Source organism: Cydia strobilella, chromosome 1 (genome assembly GCF_947568885.1).
Source record: "Cydia strobilella chromosome 1, ilCydStro3.1, whole genome shotgun sequence".
Taxonomy (NCBI): Eukaryota; Metazoa; Arthropoda; class Insecta; order Lepidoptera; family Tortricidae; genus Cydia; species Cydia strobilella.
This window is the reverse complement of record NC_086041.1, coordinates 6,216,928-6,237,440: the sequence shown is the minus strand read 5'-3', so window position 1 is coordinate 6,237,440 and position 20,513 is coordinate 6,216,928. Positions and strand designations below refer to the sequence as shown.

At 35.6% G+C, this 20,513-nt stretch overlaps 1 protein-coding gene across 1 annotated transcript in view; it reads right to left on the bottom strand.

Annotated features, from left to right (window-relative positions):
• The window catches only part of LOC134755677 (uncharacterized), a 64,740-nt gene that overhangs the window by 19,263 nt on the left and 24,964 nt on the right, over positions 1-20,513 (bottom strand). The window contains exons 2-5 of the mRNA XM_063692221.1: positions 18,940-19,040; positions 18,358-18,544; positions 6,164-6,275; positions 4,131-4,210 (exon numbers count right to left, since the gene is read on the bottom strand). Of these exons, the coding sequence (XP_063548291.1) occupies positions 4,131-4,210; positions 6,164-6,275; positions 18,358-18,544; positions 18,940-19,040 (480 nt within the window). The remainder of the gene's footprint in view (positions 1-4,130; positions 4,211-6,163; positions 6,276-18,357; positions 18,545-18,939; positions 19,041-20,513) is intronic.

Below are 20,513 nucleotides of genomic sequence, written 5' to 3'. Positions count from 1 at the left end.
GTTTTATATTCACTATTTATTACTTCTGTTGAAATACAGGTTGGAATTGAATTATCTACTTAAATAAAAATAAAAAGCCATTTATTCACACTAAGTTTAGTTTTCATTTGTGTGTTTAAATTTATTTTTCTTTACTCAGTGGTGAATCCCTGTTTGGGTGAAGGAAGATAAGTAGATAATTCCTCATCATCTACTTACTTTTACAAAATAATATGTCAATTATCATTTATCACATAAATATTCTTCCTGTTCTGACCCAAAACTTTACGTACGCACAAAGGAAAGCTGCGATATGCGAGTATATTATAGTATGACTGTAGGTACGGCCACGTACAATTTTGTTCGCTATGCCCCAATAACTTTCATATTACGTATTATTATTAACACGTTGATCGCTTAAGCTGTAGTAAGTTGGTAACCCAATATCTGGACCTCGCCACAAATCTAATACCTCGTCGCAAATTGACGAGGGTCAAAAATTCACGAAGGTTGGCATTAAACGTGCTGACGTGTAGGCGCGTTGGAATTACGTCAATAGCAAATTTTTTTGGTGTTATTAAAGTAATCCTATTAGGTACTATGCTAACATTTGCTTTTTGCAAGGACCGTTTAGGTACAGGGAGCTGCAAAATTGCATGGACACGTTATAACGAAGAATTCATAAAGTGGCCATGCAATTTTACGGCGAGTGTAGGTGTCCCTTCTTATTCTTATTCTTATATGTGATACTGTATCAGACAGTATTACAATAGTAGATTGTTAACCAAAGGATGAAAGGCACTCATTACTGCCGAGGTATTTTGGTGCTCGAACGCAGTGAGAGCGCCAATAATCCGAGGCTGAAATGATGCCTGATAGATTAGGTTCAGGACGTTAGCCGCGTTAGCTGAAGAGTCCGGTTCGATTCAGGCCTCGGCCATTGGAGGCCTTGGTTACTTTTTCTTTAGTATATTCTTCTTACTCGCGTTGTCCTGGTTTTTTGGCACGGCTCATGGGACACTGGGGACCGCTTGCCAACTAAGTATATGAACATCAATTTCAGTTCGTCATTTAACTAGATACAACAGTGTGACAACATACAAACACAACTCAAAATTTTAATAAAAATACATAATTCGATTTGTGCCCTAGTTTTACAACAGTAAAGGCACGACTTTTTTTGTTCAAGGTTGCGACCAAAATTGCCTAGCCCAACTGTCTTTGAAATTAAATGATTTGACAGACTTTAGTAAAAGAGAAACACGAGGTAGCTTTACTTAGCCCAGTATCAAAACCAGCACGTTTTGTGTTACAACAAATAATAGTTTTTATAACGTCGTATATTTACTAAGCTAGTCGTGGTCCCGTTGGGAGTTAGATGTTTTTTGGCGAAATATTTAGCTTTTTTTTTTCGTATAAGCGCTGGTGGCCTAGCGGTAAGAGCGTGCGACTTTCAATTTGGAGGTCGCGGGTTCAAACCCCGGCTCTTCGTACCAATGAGTTTTCGGAACTTATGTACGAAAATTAAATATCATTTGATATTTACCAGTTGCTTTTCGGTGAAGGAAAACATCGTGAGGAAACCGGACTAATCCCAATAAGGCCTACTTTCCCCTTCGGGTTGGAAGGTCAGACGGCAGTCGCTTTCGTAAAAACTAGTGCTTACGTCAATTCTTGGGATTACTTGTCAAGCGGACCCCAGGCGAGGAAGAAAAAGATTTAGCTTTTTTGTATCAGTACTATCACATGCATGTTGTCCACAAATGGAACGTATTTAAATCTATTCAAATATGTGCAAAACCCCAAATAAAGACCCCAAGAACGGCTATGGACTGCCCCTGATGAAATAATTAGTAAAATGTATCAACATTGTGTCAATTCATTCACTATTAATAAAAATAAAAAGTAAAATTAAATTAACGTGTTAAAAGTATTTAATTTAATATGAGACATGAAATTTTCATAGAATATAATAATATACAACATATACTTCAATTTTAGATTCTGTCCAGAGTCGTTGTTTTATAGCTAAATCTTTATTAGTAGCACTCATTGCTATGGTAGTACTACTTAAACTAACAATATCTATCTCCATATATATGTATAATTTTTTTAATGAACTGTAAGTTACTCAAATATAAAAGTAATGTTATTCTATAATGTATAAATAGGCTTATAGTATATATCAGTAAAATAATTATAACACATTAGAAGAATTTCTTAAAATTAAGAGTCTGAATACATCATACTCTATCTATTTATCATATTCTGCGAAGGTCAACTATATTATTACTCAGGTCGAAAATTATGTAAACCTAAAATGGCAACAGAACTATCGCTACATTGGTAATTTTCTTGCATAATTTCGTGCTATTTGCATAATGAAGGGTAATTAGCACACCACTAACTGTCCCTATTAAGGCGCTAGATGCTCATGTGAAAAATAGGTTTCCTTTGGAGGCACAAAATGAAATGCACATCCAACTTCACGTATTTTACAGTTTTTTTTTTAAATAGTAATTTACAAACAATGTTATGAAAAGGGTCAATAAATTAACTGAAATGAAAATGACTGAATCATTTTACTTTCTGCTTTTTATAATTGCTATAATAAAAATATGTTTGAAAGTCAATCCAAAAAATTGTGTAATTTAACCTTATAGGTATCTGCCTTTTGTGTAAACGTAGTCTGTTGTATAAATACAATCGAAAAATATAATACAACCGAATTAAGAACCTTGACTTGAGTTCAAGTGCCGAAATTCGGGAGAGGCGTGTGCTAAAATTATCATCGCTCGTTATATAATTAATAAGTTTTTCTCTTCCTTTTTATTCTACCCCAATTAAAAATCTTGGCAAACGATGCGGCAGGGACCGTCTTGGTTTTCTAATTAGGACATTTGCTTTCCAAAAGGTTATTTCGTTACCCTTATTTCAATTGGGCTGGTGCCAAAAAGATTACTTATTTTCGTAATCCTATTATGATTGTCCATTATTTTCTGTTTTCTATGTAATAAGTTTTTTCCCATGTTAAGAGAATCAAGAAAATCTGCTATGAGTTTAAGGTTTAAGTAAGGATTTATTCACACTTAGTATCTAATATCTTTATAATCAAATTCATACAACACAGAAACAGGCGATTAATTTAATACGCAAGCGAGATGCGTAATGACATGATTTTAAAATGAGAATATAGAGGAGGAGCCTCATATCCTTCTGTCGATCTGAACTTGACGTATTTTATTTGAAAAAAAAAAACTGGCCAAGTGCGAGTCGGACTCGCATTTCAAGTGTTCCGTACATTACACAATTTAAACAATGTATTTTTTATGTGAAACGTGCGTGAAATATCTTTAAAAAACCCGTAGGGGTTGGATCAAAAACTAAATAATTAAATCCGACTCACGCTTGACTGCACATTTCTAAGAGGTTTTCCTGTGATCTATAGGTAAAGAACTATTATGCGTATTTTTTTCAAAATTTTAGACCCAGTAGTTTCGGAGATAAAGGGGGGAATGGTCATTTTTTGCCTATTTTCTTGGATAACTTCTAAACTGTTTATCCTAAAATTATAAAAAAAATATATTTGAGATTCTCACAATGAGCTCTTTCATTTTATATGTAACACAATATAGTTTATAAAACTTTATTTTTTAATTTTCTTATTTACCCCCCAAAAGTGGCCCCCATGTTTAAAATTAATTTGTTTACGTTACATGTCCGTCTTTGGGTCACAAACTTACATATGTATACCAAATTTCAACTTAATTGGTCCAGTAGTTTCGGAGAAAATAGGCTGTGACATACGGACAGACAGACAGACGCACGAGTGATCCTATAAGGGTTCCGTTTTTTTCCTTTTGAGGTACGGAACCCTAAAAAAAGGGTTATATCTAACTTTACGGTTTCATTGCATTTGATCATGTGCGTATTATGCGTCTATCATTTCATGCTTTGTTTTCGAGTTGCGACATTTGCATTTCTCCTCAGTATGTATAACAAAATGTCAAAATTAAAGTAGCGACGCAACGCACAATTTTACCACGAAGTGAGTTGTCGGCATCAGAGAATCCACAGTAAACAAGATTGAAATAATAAGTATTGTAGATATTTATGCGCAGTAAATTAAAATTAAACTATGTATTAGGTACCTTGGATCTGCAGTATGCGTATCTAAGTCTAGTGTAAGCAGCTCCAAGTTCTCATCATCAGACACTCGCAGCCATGATACCTGGAACAATTAAGTTTGTTTATTTGTTTGCTTAAACTTCGTCTAGTCTAGTTCGAAGTTGATGAGCTACCAGTTGATATTTTGAGATTATATATGTATGTATAAATAAAAATTTAATTAATAACGACGGAAGCAGTTCAATATCATGAATCTTATTAGTTGAAGATGTGGGTGGGTGAATTTATCATATTGCTCGGGCAAAATCTCAAGTGAAAGATTTCGTGATCAAAATTTATATAATTTTTTTTATAAAACTGATACTATATTTTTCAACGAAAACATAACTATTAACTACAATACCTATAGTTGTAACACTAAATATGACTAAATGTGTCTAGCTTTTATGAATGACTATGTAATATGTATTAAGGTGTCGCATACATTTCTTTTGCCTTCTTGTTTTCAATACAGAATTTGAATTAAATTTTGTCATAAAACTAATCAATATTTAATAAAAAAGAGGCCAATTCTATTCTAACGTACACTGATAACAAAATTATATCTAAATGATGTTTAGATATCATTTTGATGTTAGTGTACGTCCGAATTGGCTTCAAAGGATCATAATCATCTGCTCAGACAAACTTGTCAAGACGTGGTTAAAATAACACGTTCTTTAACTCACGTTAAAAAGGAATAATAAAGAAAGCGATTTCTACAGTAATTCTATATAAAATAACCCGTTCTCGTTGTACAGAAGCAAAGCGTCTCAATATTTTATGGTCGCATAGCTTTATATCACGTGAAGGACAAAAACATTACCTTTTTTATTCAGAATAAATGTGGCGTTCCCACAGAAGTATCTACGTAATGTTAGAATGAATTTAATTTACATATTGTTTCCGCAACATACAACATATTGAAGCACGTACCTCGATTAGTGTAAATGCATTCTACTCGTGACCGTCTCGTTTATCACTAAAGCACATTTGGTTAATGTTAATCACATGAATTAAACAACACAGATCATTAATGAACTATCCATCCTTGTGCATGTTTGTTTACACGGATGAGCTAAATTATTGTAATCATTATCGCCGAATTCATTATCTATACATATAGGTACAATGACACGATGTTTGACTGAGTTAAGTACTTAGTTTTAAATGGGTAATTGGTAGGCATTATATAATGGATCACGCGGAATACGTTTTTACCTTGCTTATTAAAGAAAAAGAGATACAGTTGATCATGTAGCCAATAGTCACTAGAGATATTATCGGCATACGTATATAACCTTTAAATGTCAATTCCATTTCCCCCAAACAATGAAGCCATACCTCAGGTATAATATACTTAAAAGGAAGTCCCAACCTACTACCTTGTAATGTAACATTTTATTAATGAAATAAAATATTTTCATTTTCATTTTCATACCTAAGTGTAAGCTACACGTTGCTATAATAGATAGTTAGCTATTACGTTTTAATTGTACGATAAGTGCTGATTGATATAAGAAGCATTTCTGTTTTTTTTTTGTTCTAGTGTATATGGTAAAAATTATCTATTTGCTAAACTTAAAGATCGTGCAAAAATTCGAATACCAATCCATACTAATATTATAAATGCGAAAGTCTGTCTGTCTGTCTGTCTGTCTTTCTGTCTGTGTGTTCCCTCTTCACGCTTATATCGCTGAATCGATTTAGATGAAATTTGGCATAGAAATAGGTTGAGTCCCTGAGAAGGACATAGGATAGTTTTTATCCCGAAAATCATCCCTTAAGAAAGTAAAAAGCGGGGTGGAATTGAGATAATTAATGAAGTGTCTGCTAATTTGTGTGCATAATATGCTCAAATTGAATTGGATGAGAGTTTTTCCAGGCACTATACTTGCTTTAACTGCTGTTACTAAGTCTACGCAGACGAAGTCGCGGGCAAAAGCTAGTAATATATATATAAACGTGACGCTTAATTACGATATGCTTGATCTATCTATTGATCAATCAAACATACCCTTTTATCTCTTAGAGCGGTTACGCGACAATCAAACACGACAGTCGCACCCGTATCGGCATCTAGTGTATCGTCTGACGTCACGTCGCCTTCAAACGACGGGGCGCGGAATCTGGAACAAACGTACATTCATATTTAAATACTGTTACTAGTAAAATGCAAAAAGTTACATTTCAGCATATATGTGCGGAAGTTCATGCTACCAACTGACGGTCTTTCAACCGCGATACAACCGGCTGACTTTTTTTAAATTCATAATAGCTTCTAAACTATCACCTGACAAAGTATCAATCGGGCGTGATCAGCTCACGGACTCCACCGCGATACAACCTGCTGAATATTTTTTTTTTAATTCAAATAGTATCAAAAACTATCATTTTATTTATTTATTGAAATATGAAACAAACGGTCATACAAAAAAATGTTGTTACAGTTTCTTCTCTTAGTCTAGACTAGACTTATAGTTTCCATTTTTAGAGTTCCGTACCCAAAGGGTAAAAACGGGACCCTATTACTAAGACTCCGCTGTCCGTCTGTCCGTCTGTCGGTCTGTCTGTCTGTCTGTCACCAGGCTGTATATTTAAGTGTCGCTCGCTAAGTGAAGCAATTATTTGCCGTTGGCGTAGACGGAAAGCGTAGGTAGTCCACTGGGTAGGTCGGCTGGTACCTCCGATTCAAATTCCGACTATGAGACTCCACTGTCCGTCTGTCTGTCACCAGGCTGTATCTCATTAACCGTGATCGCTAGACAGTTGAAATGTTCACAGATGATGTATTTCTGTTGCCGCTATAACAACAAATACTAAAAAGTACGGAACCCTCGGTGCGCGAGTCTGACTCGCACTTGGCCGGTTTTTATTAAACATATCTTTATACAGAAGCACGAGAAAGTACCTATCTTGTAAAGGTAAAAGAATACTATTACTTATTCTGTGGTAAAAGGTTACACAGAAATTGCGAAATCAGTTATACCTACATAAAACGAACTATCATGTGACGAAGTATCAACCGGGAGACGATGACTGACGAAATGTTCGCCTGGCCCGCGGTCTATGTGACCTGTCGATGAGAACATCCGGACATATGAAAGCTTTTTTGCCCAAGCAGAAACGAAGACCTTCGCTATCGCTCGATCAACTAGATTATCAGAATTATTTGTCTGTTGTATGCTCTCCTAAAATAAAAGAAATCAAAAAATATTCTTACATAGATTTAGGCAGCCTCAGAGTAGAATAAGTTTTTGGAAAAAGAAAAAAATTTCGTACAAGCTTTTATTGCTGACTGTACTTTTAACTGGCAACAGCTGATACTCATCGAGACAATTGTAAGAACCCCAAACACAATTATTTTGCGTTGTTTCATCAGAGAGTTCCCATGGCCACCTTCTGTCTCCATCAACAGATCAGCTCCATGTCATCATAATATTGCATTGTACCTAATCCGATATGCATATATATGCAAAATATCAGCTCAATCGGAAATCGGGAAGTGGGTCAAATTTAGCTTCCAAGATTTGACCCACACTAACTAACAAACCTACTAACAGGGCAAGTTAAATAAAAGCTTTTAAAAATATGTATGAAAAATAATACTTGGCAAAGAAAAATTACCTTCCGTGAATTCTGAACAGCGCCAGATGTATAAAACTCATTTTCGTTCCTAACAAGACAATTTACGAGAGTTCTCTTTTGATATTTATCTGCCAAATTTGTGTAAACTGAAAATGGTTGGCATTGTTTTTTTTTCTAAGAATATCTACGGAACTTTCCTCAAATTTTCAGGCATTTGATCAAATAGAGAAAAGTGTGGAAAGAAAGTAATCATTTATAACTTTTATAAGTCTGCTTTAAATAGTCTTGAAACGAGTTCCTGTGAATCAAGTACGTTGAATTTGTATCCCTCCGCCACACCGTCCACACCCATAGTTATTCATTATGTTTAGTAGGTAACAAACGATGCTTTGCCTGACCATTAAATATGTAGATCTCAAATTCCTTCTAGATATTGTACCCGCCAAGGACAAATGGAAACAAAATGAGTGCTTATTATGAAAACGTTCTCGGTGTCAATTTATACATGTAAAGCCTTGTTTTTAATATCCTGACGTAGCCTAGAAGCCTAAACTAACGCCTGTTTTTTAGTTATTACCTAGATACAAGTTTGTTTTTGTGAAATGAATGCTCATCAGAAAAAGTAGTAAGAGGTGTTATCGAAATTCGAATATGGTCAAGCGTCGGCGTTGGTCAACTTAGGTACCTACTATAAACTATAGGTATATTTATTATTATCATTCATTCATAATTTAAGAGCATGGCTCTTGTCGGTGGAGTATGCGCCAGTTTTCTCGGTCCTCGGCCAGGTTCTTTAGGTCCCTGTAAGACACGACAATTGCTTTCGCTTTCAGTTGTTGTGTGTAGCTTGCTCGTGGTTTTCCGCGGCCTCTTCTCGCTTCTATCTTGCCTTCTAATATAGTGTTAAAGAAAGTGTCGTGTCTTATCAAATGACTTTCTTTATTATTATCAAGAAATTTAAATTACTTCAATGAATTGTGTACTCAATGTAATGTGTACAAGCAATTTTGCTGTTCATTATAGGTTTTTACAGTTAATACTCTATTTGTTTGTTTTTAGATGGACGTGGATTTGCCATTCGTAATTTTTTATGTAGATAATAATCGTAAGTATTCAACGGCTGTCAATAATTTTACTTCACTGCGAGAAAACCTTCAATATTATGTAAATAACCATCGTAAAACTTTTAGGTTAGGTATAAGTATGTCAAATGCTAACAAAATTTGTCATATCTGTTTACATTATTTGCCATATTGAACTCCACTTTATATCGTGAAACTTAATTAACCGCTAACACCAAGAAAAAGACGTGTAGGTATTATCCAAACGTTTATTTTGTCGCCTACTAATATACTCCCAATACTATATGTCCTTAATCAATTATTTCTTTAAGCTGTATCTTTTACTGAGGTGTGCCCATAAAGAGTATTCTATATATCTATACTCGTACACCTGAATTGAACCTAAGTTGAACTATCGCCCGCGGTTCAAGAATACCGCGTATCTTAAATACCAGCCACGCACCTGAAACCCCTCTGGTGTTGAAGGTGTTCATAATGAAATGAACGAAGGAAATTTCTTACTATCAGGCGGTTCGTCTGAAACGTTCACGTAAAAAATCTACCGTCAGACGTTTTATTGCCGACACTTGATGAATATTTCAGGTGAACATTATTTTTCTAACCACTTGTCTATTGTTAACCAAGGGATGAAAGGCACCCATTTTAGTCGAGATACTTTGGCGCTAGAACGCAGTTAGAAACTCCATTTTAAAATAAAGAGCTTTTTAAATATATCAGTAATCAATATTGAAGACATCCCAGGAATCAAAGTAAAATATTAACTGATAAAACAGTCACAATTGTGCCAGTTGAATTTTCCACTTCAATTCTTATCTCGTAGCCGTTTTTCTTCTGAATGTTTTTAACGCTATAAAAATATATTACTTCTATTTTGCTAAGGCACTAGAAATAAATGAGGTCCAATGTATTCGGATGACGCAAAACGCAAACAAAAGAAATGTTAAAATAACCAAAAAAATATAGTCTTATTCCGCTAGTTATTTGTAATGCTTCAAACAGTAGGAAACCCCTGATCAAAAGCAATTATATTTATTCAATTACTTTTGTTATTATTATACCCTTATTGGCAATAATTACCTATTTCTTTTCTTTTACTACATATTTTTTTCACCATAAGCTATCGCCTGAGACTCCGTTTAATTGCTTACGACGCTTATTTTATTCCATTGTTAAGAGGAAAACATTGCAAAATCAGCAAGCGTGTTTTCCTGTTGAAAGGAAACCCTCTCTTATTTAAAGGTGAAACATGGTATTATGTACTTCTACCGCACGCCAGAAATTTCAACTTCATCTTGATGACTCACTTGTTGAGAAAGGAATCTGTTACGGGTATGTTGTTTGCCTAATAAGGATAAAGAAAACGAGCACATTTAGAATAGGCACACGAACACGTTTTTAGGTTTCCTTACCCAATGGGTACCCTGTTACTAAGTCTCCGCTGTCCGTCCGTCTGTCACCAGGCTGTATCTCATGAACCGTGATAGCTAGACAATTGAAATTTTCACAGATGATGTATTTCAGTTGCCGCAACAAATACTAAAAACAGAATAAAATAAATATTTAAGTGGGACAAACGTGATTTTTTTGCCGTTTTTTTGCAATGATACGGAACCCTTCGTGCGCGAGTCCGACTCGCACTTGACCGGTTTTTTCTGGACGTCTCTGTATGTATCTCTGCGTTTGTAGTCACTATAATAACTATTTTTAGCAAAGTGCACAGCTACTTATCAATCATCTGGATACCAACAACGATAAATATTTTATTTTATTTTATTATTTAAGAAGTACTAACAGCTACTTATTTAGGTAACAATACAAAGCCAATTACAGGTACTCACAGATAGAAATTAAATAAACAATATATCAAACTTTGTGTGTGTGTTCAAATATGTAGGTATCTATCTCAATGAATTTGAAAACGGAAACCCCTGAAGTTGCTTTGCTTTCCTTTTTGTACTAAAAGTCAGAATACTAACACGCACGTGTAATACAAAGGGCTTGTTTTTCACAAAGCGAAAAAGTGTGACTGAAACGAGAGCCGTTTCATTCAAACTGGTAACTTGTAGACGTGCGCCGAGTACAAATAAACCCCCCGTTACACCGTTTAAGACACCATGGTTGTAAAAAAAAGCACGTTCCATGTTCTAATGTGGTTATGTGGCCCTTTCGGCCGCGACACCAATCTTCGCTGGTTACTATGTAGACCAAACTGTGTAATCATGTAAAAAAAAAATGTTTTAATTGAAAAGGTCTTGGGACCTTAAGGCCTAGTAAGTTCGTGTTCTTCTCTCACTCTCACTGAGTGCAGCGTGAGCGAGATGGAAATGCGTGACCGGGAGCGCGGATATCATGTTTTTATTATTATTTTAATTTGTCGTACGTTTAGGAAAAAAGTAATCAATACGTCCCCTCAAATATGATAATTGGCCTATTTTTAGAAGCAATTTTCATATTTTTTGCTTTTGTGCATAATTTGTTATATTTTTTTAAAATTAAAATCATGGCGGCCGTATTGTGATCCTAAAAAGCGCTACGACTTTTTAAAAACTCCGTTTTCTGAACATATTGCACCTTAACGTTTTTTTAGTAGTAGCCGATAAGCAAAAATATCAAAACAGGAAATAATAGGAACGAGAATATAATAGTGAGGCTTGTAATGTGTCAAACAGCAACATTGTTATGCCATTTGTGCCCCTTAGGCAACTAACTAGATAAGGTAACAGTAAATTATTGTTTCATATTATTGACCGAAGCGTAGCGAAGGTCTACGGTTTGACTCGGGCATTTTGCTTTTGTATGTCCGGATGTTCTCCTCTACAGGTCGCAATTCTCAACCGGTTCTCGTGAAATTTTGTGAACAAAATCTATGATTAAATAGAATTTTTTTGTCGATCCGGTTTTTAGAAATTTTTCAAAATGGCGGAGTTGTGATAGCTCGCGCCTAAACAAATAGTCGTATCGATATCATAATAGTATTTTCCTTTTGAGATATGTTTACAGATTAAATGTCGAAAAATACAGAAACTTTGTATTGCTGGTTTTGGCGGTATTTAGGTATTTAGTTTTTACTCGAAAATGATTAGCTGAATTTCGTCAGCTTAGGTAAGCACTATCATGGCGTGTTTTGCAAGCATTCGCTTTTTTTGTTTGCACCGGGTGATCCCTGGTTCGATCCCCAGTAATTGTATGCTGCTACATAACTTTTTGTATTTTATTTTTTACACTTAAAGTTAAATTTCGTATTGTTTTTATTTATTTGTTTTTTATTTTTCTATTTTGAAATTAATTGATCAAGCGCGGGCTTAGCGTATTCGTTTCATTTTTACAAGCTTTTATTTAACTAGCCCTAAAAAATATGTTTTATTATTGTTATTTTAATTTTCTAAAGTGTTTTGTACGGCGGAGGCATACATTTAGTTAGCTTTAAGTGGTTTTCTCCTTTTTCCGAATTTCATACAATTTTATTTATAGTTTTTCTTTTAAAATACGTAGATTTCTTGCACCATAAACTTTGAGGTTTATGTAGTATAGATTCGTTTGTCTGAGCGGGTTTATGGAGCCAATTATTCAATAATATTATTGAAAAATTCAATAAAAAATTGAGAAAATATTACTCAATGCCTGTTTGTGCGAGTGACCTTTACACTATACATGTCAAACAAGTTGTTTAATAATAACTAACAAAGATGTCACTTTAACACAGGTGACCTAACTAAGTAGTACCTAATTTGTTCGACAGGTTGTGACATCGTCAGGTCGAAACGGGCCGATTTTTAGGGTTCCGGAGACCCTATTACTAAGACTCCTCTGTCCGTCTGTTTGTCACCAGGCTGTATCTAATGAACCGAAATTTTCACAAATGACGTACTTCTGTTGCCGATGCCGCTATAACAACAAATACTAAAACGTACGGAACCCTCGGTGGGCGAGTCCGACCCGCACTTGTGCGGTTTTTAGTTTCGTGCGCTTGATTTCGTGTGGCTCCCTTCGACATGTCTCCACTACTAAGCATTTCAATACTTTTAGAAATTCAAAAATCAGCCAGGTATACAGGTTGGTTTGGGTCAGTGCGGGCAGCTACCAGATCCCGTGCTGCTACGCGAAAATGGTCTTAGAAAAGCTTCCCTTAATTTCAAATTAATGAATTTTGGGGTTTACAGATTTTGGAAAAAACATAGGTACCTACAGGATGCGAGAAAAAGGTCATTTTTGACAAACTTTTTTTGACGTGAAACGTAACCCGTAGAGGGGCTCGGATCGAAAACCGATATTAACGAAAAAGTGTTATGGCGCGGTGGTGGTATATTATGAAAGGTTTTGATATCAGTGTATCAACGAAAGTAGCCATTACTCGGAACTGCATGTGCTGCTGACATATATGGCGCTGATTCTGCGCTAGAAACGACGCATTCCGAATGCGTCGTTTGCAGTGTTTATTTAATAATTACTCATCAGTCCATTCACCGATTTCGATACAATTGAGTTCATTTGATAGATCTTTTTGAAATATTATAAAAATAAAATATGCGGTATTATAAAAAACTGGAAAAGAGTTAAAATGTGGAATTTTAACAGGAATATCACGACTGCGTTTGTTTGAGGCCAGCGTGTACGAAAATTAAGGCATAAAAAGCTCAAATGCGCTCTTACCTATATAGGGCCGGGTAAAGCGTGATATTCAAGCGCGCGAAGCGCGCTTTTTATACATGGCTCATGGCATGAAGATTACATACAGGGCGCCTGTGGCGCCCTTTACACTGTAAGGTCGGGCGAAACCCGACATTCAAGCGTGCGAAGCGCGCTCTTTCACACAGGCTTCAAACTGTAGGGTCGGACGAAGCCCGACATTCAAGCGCCCGAAGCGCGCTTTTACACACAGGCTTTACACTGTAGGGTTGAGCGAAGCCCGACAATCAAAAGCGCGCCTTACGTAAAGGGCGCCTGCGGCGCCTTTTACACTGTAAAGATTACGTACAGGGCGCCTGCGGCGCCTTTTTTCCCTTACCTACAACCTTTTCTCTGTAGGTTAGGGTAAAGCCCAACATTTAAGTCTTACATACAGGGCGCCTGCTTTACGCTATGAGGTCCCTAAGAGGTGTTTTGTAGTTATCGTTAGAAGAATTCGCTACACTCAATTGGTAATAAGAATAACATATGCTTAACTTGAAAATGAACGTTAGAATTATTTAAAAAAATTAGCACCGTCGGGGTTTGAACCATGTAGGTATCTCAGCTATTATCTGAATATATTTTTTTCAAACAAAAGATTACGGATCCTACGAGTACATGACAATTAACGTCTGAAAATATCAGTGCCTTGTCTCAAACAAGAATTTTAATTTAATTGCTAATCTTTTTTAACAATATTATAAACATTCCATCCGTTATCTAGGTTACTTTACATTACGAATCTACTGATCTTTTGGTGGTTAGTCGGCAGGACAGTTCTACACATCCATCTTATCTTAAGCTATGCTCGCGAGGTGTACAGCTCACAGAGCCACTAGTATATATCTTTTTATTTGCATTTGAATTTTTTTGTGTACCAATAAACGCTTCGAATACATTTTTCTGTACATCATTCCGAATCCAATGAGGTATCACACGTATTTTTAAGAGCAGTATCTCTATTTTTCGCCGATTTGAACTTGGCCGAGTAGACTAAATATATCAGATAACCCGTGTCAAGAAAAAGATTCCCATACTATGTTTTACATGTTGTGCTTTTACACCTAGTGAATTTGTATTAAAAAAACCGGCCAAGTGCGAGTCGGACTCGCGCACCGAGGGTTCCGTACTTTTTAGTATTTGTTGTTATAGCGGCAACAGAAATACATCATCTGTGAAAATTTCAACTGTCTAGCTATCACGGTTCATGAGATACAGCCTGGTGACAGACGGACAGCGGAGTCTTAGTAATAGGGTCCCGTTTTTACCCTTTGGGTACGGAACCCTAAAAAGCATCTAGAAATAATAAAGCTCATTACGAAACTACTTTAGTAAGTGCCACTTGCACAATCCCACTAACCCGGGGTTAAACGATTAAACCGCTAACACAGTGTCAAATTGTACTGGTAACCATGGTAACTCCAGGTTTAACCGGTTAGCCCCGGGTTAGTGGGATGATGCAAGTGGCCTTAGGGCTTCAAGTAATTACTTGCGGTGTAACTGAAGCCTGCTGGCCTTGAAAAAGATGTTCGTTGGACCTGAAAATGAGATAACGTAGGCCGCTAGTTAATTAACCGAAATTTGTTTTCTGTTTAAGCTACGCCAGTCTGAGGCTTCATTTGCCAAATTTTGTTTTCATATCTCCACTCGTCTGTTTGAAATGTAGAATTTCTTGTATTAATAATAAGTAATAAGTTTTTGGTAAAAAAATCATTTTTGGTACAAGCTTTTATCGCTGACTGTACTTTTCTTTCCACGGGAAACTAATACTCATCTAGACAATTCTAAAAAACCTAAACACAATTAGGTTGCGTTGTTTTATTACAGAGTTCCTATGGCCACCTCCTGTCTCCATCATGAGATCAGCTCTATGGTACCATAATATTGCATTGTCACCCGACTTACATGTGTATGCAAATTTTCAGCTTCATCGGAAGTCGGGAAGAGGGTCAAATTTAACTTGCAAGATTTGACCCGTACAAACAGTTACATAAGTAGGTACATACGAGTGGTCCAGTTAAATTAAGGGTTTCACCTCGGAATGAGATAATAAGCTGGAAACTCGTATACACCTTCGTTATGACGTATTAAAGGTTCTCTTAAAAATCTACGCATAGATCGTGTGCGCGTCAGAAGTTATTCAAGGTCAAATGTCATTCGAATCGGTTTTTTGCGGAATATTAAAATTTCTATAGCTCCGATGTTATTTACATGTAGGAAAGAGTTGTAGAACATAAATTTTACGACAAGTTAGGTATTAAATATTGCGATGGATGGCGGTAGTCGCTGCAGTACAAGATTTTTTACCCGTGAACATGATGCATGTACCTAACTGCGTCGAAATATTGGGAGCTCACAAATAATACAATAGGTAATCACGGTCTATATCCCGCTCAATATAAGTCTAGTGAAACTAACCGTCAATCATTCAAAACTTTTAATCATTTTTTAAGTAGTCAAGATGAGACCTTTTTTAAAAATGGAATTTTAAGTTTAGAAAAAAAATATACTACACTTAGTGCTATGCTAAAAGGTGACTGTCGAAAAATAAAATGACATTTAATAAAAGTTGTTTATAACATACTCATTCTCACTTTTTATTGAACTCCCCTCGTACATACTTACATAGCTATACACTGCAAGTTAATAAAAAGCTTGTAATATACTCATTTCTTGGGTTCAAAACACGTCGACAAACTGTTTGCTTTCTCATCATTAATTTGGGATGAGCAGCTGCTATCAACTTTACTGCGAACTTTGAAATAGTTTTTGACTGTTTTCGTACAGCTTTTACAGTTTGGTAGCAAATATTAAGCAGGGGATAGAAATAGTTGCTAGTTTTAATTGTAAGTGCGAAATGGCTTTGTAAAAGTTGTTTTTGCTATTTGTCAAATATCTAAAGTTTTTGTGTTATGGTACCTACATTGCGAAACAATTTTGCAAATATGGCTTTTGTATGTGGCCTCTCCGCTGTCGCATAAGCCTGCTAACTTGTTTATATTATTATTTAAATTCAGTGTCACTCATCAAATTAAGATCGCCTCTTAATTTGATGAGTGACACTTATTAATAATAATATAATTTTAGGTTCGCCACCTATAATAAAAACCCCTATAATTTACATGGCACCAATAATGAGACGGATACCGTGAATCTTCTAAAATAAGTATTTAAAATCAGTTTTTTAACACTACTATGAACAAGGCTGTTTAACACATTCACTGCCAGCGACCCGCTAGGCGGCTTCTCTGTTCGTAGGGGCTACGAGAACATACGGCGGGTTTTCCGTGTTATCGGTTACGCTCGTAGCGCGTACCTCACACTGGCAGTTAAGACGAAAGTGGAGGACCTGCGCGAAATCGCCTTTTCGTACAAATGTAGTCCTCATTTTCCTCTGGATATTAACATTATTGAAAATATTTTGACATAATCTGTTGCATATCAACCACGAAAAAAATCAATCTTAGGGGTTTGATTTTTTTCTAATTTTTAACGACTATAAGTTAGGAGCATTTAAAAATTTGTATAAAAACTGGTTAATATACATCAAATTATGTAAAAAAAAACATAATGTCAATATCCAGAGAGGAAAATGATGGCTACGTTTGTATGGAGAAACAGCCTTCCCGTTTCCTCTTAATGTGTTAAGTGGCGCTTTTTTAAGAATCTCGTTATCTTTCAAACAGAATTTATTTCATAGAAGAGTTTCATAAAACCGTTTACAGGCCTAAGCCTATAAAGATTTACAATGAAGGTAACGACATTTGGAAGTCCCGACTGTAATGTTGATGACTGCAATAAAATAATGGGAAATGATAGAATTTACATTATGTGATGGAGCGTTTGACTTAGTTAATGAAAATTTTGGCTCTCAATTGTTTTGATAAAAAACTTATTAAAATGATGTTTCCGCCATCCGAATATTACCTTTAGTAAAAATAACCAAACCACGAATGCTTTCTGTATGCTAGTATTTTCCATCCGTTACGTATAATTCTACTGTGTTTTCTATTCTATTCTATTTTGTCCTCGCTTTCTGCAAATTTAACATTTGTCTAAAAACAGTTCTGCCATAAAGGTTATGCCAGGTGCGTTTTGGGTCACGGAAGTTTAGCCAAACAAAATTGACGGAACCACCTAAAAAATTATAAAAAAATCTTTTATTTTTTGTTTCTGAGATTCTGCTGTGAAGGGTTCCATGGTTTGATGGTGGCAAGTGTGCACTAAGATTGCATTCGGGACATATTCCATGTAATCAATTTTATCACCTTATGGAAAAAAGAGATACAAATCTTTGTGAGTATTGTAACAGTATAGAAGACCTAATACATATATTTATAGAATGCACTAGAGGCCAGTAATCGGAAAATTATGTCCTAATCCATAAATATCATGCTAATCGAATTTAAACTACGTGAGACATACTAACATTAGTCTAATTTAACGGTTTAACTCACGTGTTTTCAGTCACTCGCGCGACATGAGTAAAACTAGCTTAATATCATGCTATTCCAACCGCTATCAGAAAAAGCTTATAAAATACATTCATATTAGAAAAAATATCTTGCACTTAGACTTTAGTATTAGTTACACACATGTGGTGTCCTATGAAGCTGGCATTGTTATCACAAGTGTACAGAAAAGTATAAAAAACAAGAATAAAAAAACGAGTAGTAGTTCTTACTACTTATGAATTTTAAATCATTTTACGGTTTAGACTCACTTGTTTTAGTCACTCGCGCGACATGTTACCTAAAACCGCTAAACCGTAAAATGATTTAATATTAGTATGTCTCACAACAGTTTAAATTCGACTTATGAATTTAATTAGCAAACCACTTTTATATATTACCGATATGATAATTGTACTCACTTGTCATGAAAGTGCTTGTTGTTGGTCGCATATGAGTCGAAGATGTAGTTTAGCATGGGTGAGTCTGCTTTCCCTTGCTTCATTTGCTGACGCCTGGGCTTCGACGTGGGCAGTCTTACGCCACTTCGGAACATAGTCGGAGGGGTCATGGTGGCTTTTGTTGTTGTTGAGGGATCCGTGTCAGATTCTGGAACAAAAGCCGACAGTTTATTGAGATTTGAGATGAAATTGTATGAGGAAGTTTTAATAAGTGCTACGTATACACCATACCAACGAACAGTCAAGAACTTTAATTGTTAAGACATTTGGACGTTAGTAGGGATAGTATTAAGTCACCTAATTAAATTAAAAATTAAAATAAATTTTGTGCTAAAGTGAATATAAAACAAGGTTTTTACGGCCTTAGTGGAGAACATTAAAGAGCGAGCAGTGGCGCATCCGGTGTGGCATCGAGCGTCACTGAGGCTACTAGCATTATGTTTGCGGACGCCGCGCCGAACGCCCCGCTCGGCTGGTCGCCGCTGCTTGAGCGGGGCCTCCGGTATGGCGTCCTAGCAGTGAGCTACTCAGTTTGCAAAATACCTGTGGCGTTAGTTGGTGGTGCGATGGCCCTGGTGAGTACCGCCGCCATTAGCAGCAAGATGCGGTGCATGTCGCCGCATCCTACCCGCAGAGCAGGCGCCCTGTAACAACACAACCATTGTAAATAAATCGATGAGAATATACTCTTTATGAGGCAATATTTAGGTAGGATAATATTACAAAATGTATATAAATTCCTAGGTTTCGGCATGGAACATCGTCACCTTCTTATCTTGTATAGGTTTCTATATTAGTTATATCAATATAAGAATATTTTATTTTAATATATAAATAAAAAATGCAAGTTTGTAGACGCGAGTATTGCAATAATCTCTTAAGTAATTTCAGTATACCAGTAAATGTACTGATTTATCTTCTGTAATTAGTTTTTTTTTTCTTTTATTTATATATATTATATTGTTCATTTCGCACAAATGTGATCATAAACCAGAATCTCAAAAAAATAACACGAAATATTGGCACCATTTTTTCATATGATATTCAGTGGATAACACCTGACCTGATTGCTATATTTTGAGAAAAAACAATTTTCCATTCCATTTTTCAAGTGTCGATGTTACACTGACAAAAAGGATTTTACAGATCTGCAAAAAAATTACAAAAATAAAAAGAAACCCACCTTGAAGTAGTTTTTCATATAAGCTAACTTTGGAATTAATGAGATATTAACATTTCATATGATACCAAAATAATGCATCCACTGTAGACCAGCAATCTCGTAATCGGCCTTTTCCATAAACTATAAATCATAGCAAGACTAACTTATTTAGCAGATTTCTGTAAAGTTAGAGCTAGTTAGCCAAGTTTGTGTGAAAGGTACCTACCGTTCGCGTCAAACCTATGTTGTACAATGAGTTAAGAACTTTGCTCATATCGTGTTTCATAGAAAATTAGCATGATAAATTTACTACCGCCAGTTTGCCTGCAAGTCATGGGAAATTATAGCTAGGAACACAAATCAGGCAATAGTTTCAAAGTTGCTGATAGTGCAGAGTTCGGTTTGGTTTCAAACAGTAGCTATCTAAGATTTATGAGATATTACAACACGATAGTAATTTTCCACTAACATTAATCGTTTTTCTAGGGCACACTTTTAGCCATGGGACTTTTGATTCGAAAATGGTTTCAATAGTTTCCTGGGACCCGAATAACCCGACCAATTTAGTATTAACACACATACATGTACTTCAGGCATGATTTTATTAAAGCAATTTTGTTTATTTAAACAAAAATGAAGATGGATTGCATACGATTTTCTGTTAAGATTTAAACTTGTCTTTAAACTAACAGACTATTCTAAATTTAGTCATCGTGCGTCTTGCCAGCGCAGCGCCATTGATACATATGTACGGACAAGTATAAGCAAAATGCACGATGACTGAATGACATCAGTTAGATGTCTGGCAGTTTCATGTTAAAGAAGGATGCCGAGTTAAAGAAGGATATTCCAGATTGCTAACCGGACGGATGGTTGAATAACTCATCTAAATCACTAAAATAAACATGAAAAATTTAGGTCATCATGTATGTAGTACTTGCCATTATAAAAGTTT